Here is a 7966-nt window from a genome sequence, read left to right on the forward strand (position 1 = left end):
TTATTATATTATATTTGTGGAAATAATGTGTATGGTATATATTGGTGTGAGGTGAGGGAAGAGGCATATATGGTATTTATAGGCAATGAGAGCACATTGGTAGAGTTATTACAGACGATGGATATTAATTAAGCTTTTGTGAGTTTGAAATGGTTACGTATATAGTAGCAAGGTGAAAGAATATATATATATATTAGGTGTTAGGCATTAACGGATTGATTTCATCATTAACTGTTTTTGACTAATTAAACAATAAAGTTAGATTACCGGTGGATTCACAATACCGGCCTAGTATTAATGTATTATACAATTCACGTTAATTTGATTAATGTATCACGGCTGATGAATGTTTCTTTTCGTTTGATGTTCATTGGCTACGGAGTTTTTTCTTTTCATTCTCCACCGTCATCATGGTGGAGTCCAAGCATGCATTTTTAACGGCATCCCAACATTTTCATCCAATGATTTTATAAATGCTTTCATGCTGACCTTCCAATAAGCATAGTTGCTTACTCCTTTCAATAATGGTGTCGTGAAATTGAGGCACCTTCCTCCATTCTGCAAAACAACATTCGAGTATCCCTAGGATCTCGCTAGCAAATTTAGCGACACTACTCTGATACCATTAAAAAAAAAAAAAAAAAAAAAACAGAAGTTCAATATCATGTTCTAAATCCTCAAAATGCTCGTCATGAGTCATGATACGAGCATGAAGCCCGGCATTTCATTCGTAATCCTCAAAATGATACTAGGAAGGTACGGACTAATCAAAAATGATTTTCAACAAGTGTCAAATGAAGAATATATGTGCTTATTTTTTCTGAACTTAGTCGTCCATATCATTAATTATAATTAAAATGAAAATTAAAGGCACACAGTGACATTAAGTACAGTAGTTTTATTTGATTTCATGATCCACTCCTGGGTGGGAGGAAGTACATAGTTATTTATTGATTTATTTGTGTAAATTCACTTTAGTTATATATAGCTCTGCTATCAACTAGAGAAAGGTAACCATTAGGCCTTCCTAAAGTTGATTTCAAGAGGGGTATCGCTAAGAACCAAACGCCTCTGTCCAGCTTCCACCGAAATGCCAACATCACGGCAGTAGTATGAGCAGTAATAGCACACATCTGGACAAGACATGAGCTTGTATGCATTTGTTGTTTTTACTATCTTGAACCAATTGTTTAGAGTCTGTGAACCAGGATTTCCTTTTTCTCCACCTGCTATTATGTAATGAGAATCATCATACACCGAGAGATCGCCAACTATCGTCCAAACATTATTCTCTGGACATCCCGTGTATGCGTCCGGGAATTCAATGTTGAGGTCACTCCATTCACGAACCACACCTTTCTTCGGATCAACTGGGTAGAACTGCATTGTGTTTCCCCACCAGTAAGCATCATCTTGAACCACACTAGCCGGGCAACTCTGACTACCAGTGGAAGCTAGGTCCAACCCACCGCCCTGGTCCTGGAGAAGTGGTACAACGTAGTATTTGACACCAACACGAACAATCTTTCCGTACATATCAAGTACGGGGCTTTGTGTGTTTTGTGAGCTTTTTGTGTTGAGTGAGCTTTGTGTGTTATTTGGTTGTAGCACTCTTGCTTGGGAAAGGGAAAGGAAGGTGGTCATGAGAAGGAGAGAAAGTAATAAGCAGAATGGTGTCTTCATTGTGAAGATTGATTATTATATTATATTTGTGGAAATAATGTGTATGGTATATATTGGTGTGAGGTGAGGGAAGAGGCATATATGGTATTTATAGGCAATGAGAGCACATTGGTAGAGTTATTACAGACGATGGATATTAATTAAGCTTTTGNAAAAAAAAAAAAAAAAAAAAAACAGAAGTTCAATATCATGTTCTAAATCCTCAAAATGCTCGTCATGAGTCATGATACGAGCATGAAGCCCGGCATTTCATTCGTAATCCTCAAAATGATACTAGGAAGGTACGGACTAATCAAAAATGATTTTCAACAAGTGTCAAATGAAGAATATATGTGCTTATTTTTTCTGAACTTAGTCGTCCATATCATTAATTATAATTAAAATGAAAATTAAAGGCACACAGTGACATTAAGTACAGTAGTTTTATTTGATTTCATGATCCACTCCTGGGTGGGAGGAAGTACATAGTTATTTATTGATTTATTTGTGTAAATTCACTTTAGTTATATATAGCTCTGCTATCAACTAGAGAAAGGTAACCATTAGGCCTTCCTAAAGTTGATTTCAAGAGGGGTATCGCTAAGAACCAAACGCCTCTGTCCAGCTTCCACCGAAATGCCAACATCACGGCAGTAGTATGAGCAGTAATAGCACACATCTGGACAAGACATGAGCTTGTATGCATTTGTTGTTTTTACTATCTTGAACCAATTGTTTAGAGTCTGTGAACCAGGATTTCCTTTTTCTCCACCTGCTATTATGTAATGAGAATCATCATACACCGAGAGATCGCCAACTATCGTCCAAACATTATTCTCTGGACATCCCGTGTATGCGTCCGGGAATTCAATGTTGAGGTCACTCCATTCACGAACCACACCTTTCTTCGGATCAACTGGGTAGAACTGCATTGTGTTTCCCCACCAGTAAGCATCATCTTGAACCACACTAGCCGGGCAACTCTGACTACCAGTGGAAGCTAGGTCCAACCCACCGCCCTGGTCCTGGAGAAGTGGTACAACGTAGTATTTGACACCAACACGAACAATCTTTCCGTACATATCAAGTACGGGGCTTTGTGTGTTTTGTGAGCTTTTTGTGTTGAGTGAGCTTTGTGTGTTATTTGGTTGTAGCACTCTTGCTTGGGAAAGGGAAAGGAAGGTGGTCATGAGAAGGAGAGAAAGTAATAAGCAGAATGGTGTCTTCATTGTGAAGATTGATTATTATATTATATTTGTGGAAATAATGTGTATGGTATATATTGGTGTGAGGTGAGGGAAGAGGCATATATGGTATTTATAGGCAGTGAGAGCACATTGGTAGAGTTATTACAGACGATGGATATTAATTAAGCTTTTGTGAGTTTGAAATGGTTACGTATATAGTAGCAAGGTGAAAGAATATAATATATATATTAGGTGTTAGGCATTAACGGATTGATTTCATCATTAACTGTTTTTGACTAATTAAACAATAAAGTTAGATTACCGGTGGATTCACAATACCGGCCTAGTATTAATGTATTATACAATTCACGTTAATTATTGATTAATGTATCACGGCTGATGAATGTTTCTTTTCGTTTGATGTTCATTGGCTACGGAGTTTTTTCTTTTCTTCATTCTCCACCGTCATCATGGTGGAGTCCAAGCATGCATTTTTAACGGCATCCCAACATTTTCATCCAATGATTTTATAAATGCTTTCATGCTGACCTTCCAATAAGCATAGTTGCTTACTCCTTTCAATAATGGTGTCGTGAAATTGAGGCACCTTCCTCCATTCTGCAAAACAACATTCGAGTATCCCTAGGATCTCGCTAGCAAATTTAGCGACACTACTCTGATACCAATTGAAATTATGTAATGCAGATATATAATATAATATAAAGCAATTTTACAGGCAGCGAAAGTCTTAAAAATGATTTGTAGCGTGTTTCGGTAAGCTAACTTCAACTGGAAATGTGTATGTGTGTGTCTATTCGATCAGCTGGTTTAGTTCAATAACCATCATAAATATAAAGTGCTAGAATGTAAAAAGAGAGACAAAGAGTTTTATAATGATTTGGACAATACCTACTCCAATCTTCTCCTTATCGTCGAATGAGATTCCACTAATATTCAACAAAAATACACTTACTTGTAGTGAAATATAATTAAAATATGTAAAAGTTGACCATCCATTAACACATGCAATACATCATAGAAGTTGAACTAAGATTGCAAGTTTATTCGACATTTTTTCTAAATTAAATAAAGTAAAATAATGGTTATACACTTACTAATCCATAACAAATATGAAGTATATAATACTAGGTGTCCTAAATCGACTAGTACGTAGTAATCTAAATTATACAATCAAAACTTTGTAATGGAATCAATGACTTGGGGCCAAACACCAAGTTTTATATTATTTCACGTACATAGCGTAACCATCTGTACGTAATTTATAATATTAATCATACCAATGTCTGTCATCTAATTAAATACTCTCTCTGTCCCATTTTACCTGTCCTGTTTATTATTCATTGGTCAAACCAACTCTATTTTCATTGCTTATTTTCTTTAGTAATTTTTAATTATTTTTAAATTTGATTTTTTGTGTTTAATAGTACTTTTAATGTAGTTTCTAAATATATAAATTGTAAATACTAATACTAAATTTAATATTATGAAAAATTGAATTAAAAATAATTTCAGTCAAGCCTCGTTAACCGAATCAGACAAACAAAATGGGACGGAGGTAGTATATAATATGGTTATGGATACTAAGAATATAATGCATGTGAAATGCTGAATGTCAAAACCCGTTGATGAAAACAATGAGATCAGTTAGTTGGCGTCAAACACCGTACCTAAGCTACTGATCCGTACGTAACATGCAATATAAAATAATTTCGAACTCTCAGGAACAATCCTACCAATGTGCAGTCCCCTCACTCACTAATAAATTAAATATTATATATGATGCATATATATATGCCTCTTCCCTCCCTCGTATCCTCACACCAATATAATAGCATACACATTTCCATCATATCATATTGCCACAATGAAGACACAATTCTTCCTCCTTTCTCTCTTCCTCTTCTCCATCTTGCTTTGTGAAGTAATAGAGGCACAGGACACAAACGCGGTGCTTGATATCCGTGGGAAGATCCTCCGAGCTGGTGTCAAGTACTATGTTGTACCATTACTCCAGGACTAGGGTGGTGGGCTTGACCTAGCTTCCACTAGACGTCAGAGTTGCCCGCAAAGTGTGGTCCAGGATTAAGCAACTTTATAGCAATGCAAATACCAAAATATTGCATATGCAACTTTTAATCAATAAATCACTATGTAATTCCTTTTAAGCGATCTGAGATCATGAAATAAAATAAAACTAGCTACTTTAATTTCTAGTGTACTGTGCTTTTTTATTTCAATTCATTGGATACAAAATTAATTTAATGCTCTAAAATGTCTAGTTTAATGCAATCATGTGATTCCAAATTAACTTTTGAGATCGAAATTACATAATATCGAATTGATTGAAAGCAAATTACCTATTTTTACTCAATCCGCAAAACGATTACCTTAAATGTGTACATTTTAAGTGGACACGACTTTTTTTGTGTGATTTTTAAACCCTAGAAATTTTGTAATTTTACTTATAACTTTGTAATTCTCTTTAAATTTTCTATNGTGAGAGCACATTGGTAGAGTTATTACAGACGATGGATATTAATTAAGCTTTTGTGAGTTTGAAATGGTTACGTATATAGTAGCAAGGTGAAAGAATATAATATATATATTAGGTGTTAGGCATTAACGGATTGATTTCATCATTAACTGTTTTTGACTAATTAAACAATAAAGTTAGATTACCGGTGGATTCACAATACCGGCCTAGTATTAATGTATTATACAATTCACGTTAATTATTGATTAATGTATCACGGCTGATGAATGTTTCTTTTCGTTTGATGTTCATTGGCTACGGAGTTTTTTCTTTTCTTCATTCTCCACCGTCATCATGGTGGAGTCCAAGCATGCATTTTTAACGGCATCCCAACATTTTCATCCAATGATTTTATAAATGCTTTCATGCTGACCTTCCAATAAGCATAGTTGCTTACTCCTTTCAATAATGGTGTCGTGAAATTGAGGCACCTTCCTCCATTCTGCAAAACAACATTCGAGTATCCCTAGGATCTCGCTAGCAAATTTAGCGACACTACTCTGATACCAATTGAAATTATGTAATGCAGATATATAATATAATATAAAGCAATTTTACAGGCAGCGAAAGTCTTAAAAATGATTTGTAGCGTGTTTCGGTAAGCTAACTTCAACTGGAAATGTGTATGTGTGTGTCTATTCGATCAGCTGGTTTAGTTCAATAACCATCATAAATATAAAGTGCTAGAATGTAAAAAGAGAGACAAAGAGTTTTATAATGATTTGGACAATACCTACTCCAATCTTCTCCTTATCGTCGAATGAGATTCCACTAATATTCAACAAAAATACACTTACTTGTAGTGAAATATAATTAAAATATGTAAAAGTTGACCATCCATTAACACATGCAATACATCATAGAAGTTGAACTAAGATTGCAAGTTTATTCGACATTTTTTCTAAATTAAATAAAGTAAAATAATGGTTATACACTTACTAATCCATAACAAATATGAAGTATATAATACTAGGTGTCCTAAATCGACTAGTACGTAGTAATCTAAATTATACAATCAAAACTTTGTAATGGAATCAATGACTTGGGGCCAAACACCAAGTTTTATATTATTTCACGTACATAGCGTAACCATCTGTACGTAATTTATAATATTAATCATACCAATGTCTGTCATCTAATTAAATACTCTCTCTGTCCCATTTTACCTGTCCTGTTTATTATTCATTGGTCAAACCAACTCTATTTTCATTGCTTATTTTCTTTAGTAATTTTTAATTATTTTTAAATTTGATTTTTTGTGTTTAATAGTACTTTTAATGTAGTTTCTAAATATATAAATTGTAAATACTAATACTAAATTTAATATTATGAAAAATTGAATTAAAAATAATTTCAGTCAAGCCTCGTTAACCGAATCAGACAAACAAAATGGGACGGAGGTAGTATATAATATGGTTATGGATACTAAGAATATAATGCATGTGAAATGCTGAATGTCAAAACCCGTTGATGAAAACAATGAGATCAGTTAGTTGGCGTCAAACACCGTACCTAAGCTACTGATCCGTACGTAACATGCAATATAAAATAATTTCGAACTCTCAGGAACAATCCTACCAATGTGCAGTCCCCTCACTCACTAATAAATTAAATATTATATATGATGCATATATATATGCCTCTTCCCTCCCTCGTATCCTCACACCAATATAATAGCATACACATTTCCATCATATCATATTGCCACAATGAAGACACAATTCTTCCTCCTTTCTCTCTTCCTCTTCTCCATCTTGCTTTGTGAAGTAATAGAGGCACAGGACACAAACGCGGTGCTTGATATCCGTGGGAAGATCCTCCGAGCTGGTGTCAAGTACTATGTTGTACCATTACTCCAGGACTAGGGTGGTGGGCTTGACCTAGCTTCCACTAGACGTCAGAGTTGCCCGCAAAGTGTGGTCCAGGATTAAGCAACTTTATAGCAATGCAAATACCAAAATATTGCATATGCAACTTTTAATCAATAAATCACTATGTAATTCCTTTTAAGCGATCTGAGATCATGAAATAAAATAAAACTAGCTACTTTAATTTCTAGTGTACTGTGCTTTTTTATTTCAATTCATTGGATACAAAATTAATTTAATGCTCTAAAATGTCTAGTTTAATGCAATCATGTGATTCCAAATTAACTTTTGAGATCGAAATTACATAATATCGAATTGATTGAAAGCAAATTACCTATTTTTACTCAATCCGCAAAACGATTACCTTAAATGTGTACATTTTAAGTGGACACGACTTTTTTTGTGTGATTTTTAAACCCTAGAAATTTTGTAATTTTACTTATAACTTTGTAATTCTCTTTAAATTTTCTATNTTGTAGTGAAATATAATTAAAATATGTAAAAGTTGACCATCCATTAACACATGCAATACATCATAGAAGTTGAACTAAGATTGCAAGTTTATTCGACATTTTTTCTAAATTAAATAAAGTAAAATAATGGTTATACACTTACTAATCCATAACAAATATGAAGTATATAATACTAGGTGTCCTAAATCGACTAGTACGTAGTAATCTAAATTATACAATCAA

At 34.0% G+C, this 7966-nt stretch overlaps 2 protein-coding genes across 2 annotated transcripts; both read right to left on the bottom strand.

Annotated features, from left to right (window-relative positions):
- Positions 1 to 1017: 1017 nt before the first annotated feature.
- Positions 1018 to 1536, bottom strand: LOC115996065 (kunitz trypsin inhibitor 5-like). Its single transcript, XM_031235212.1, has one exon. It carries the CDS (start codon positions 1534 to 1536, stop codon positions 1018 to 1020), a length of 519 nt encoding a protein of 172 aa, XP_031091072.1.
- A 689-nt stretch (positions 1537 to 2225) lies between these two features.
- Positions 2226 to 2744, bottom strand: LOC115996066 (kunitz trypsin inhibitor 5-like). Its single transcript, XM_031235213.1, has one exon. It carries the CDS (start codon positions 2742 to 2744, stop codon positions 2226 to 2228), a length of 519 nt encoding a protein of 172 aa, XP_031091073.1.
- Between the last annotated feature and the right edge of the window lie 5222 nt (positions 2745 to 7966).

The sequence above is a fragment of the Ipomoea triloba genome, chromosome 11 (assembly GCF_003576645.1).
Source record: "Ipomoea triloba cultivar NCNSP0323 chromosome 11, ASM357664v1".
Lineage (NCBI taxonomy): Eukaryota > Viridiplantae > Streptophyta > Magnoliopsida > Solanales > Convolvulaceae > Ipomoea > Ipomoea triloba.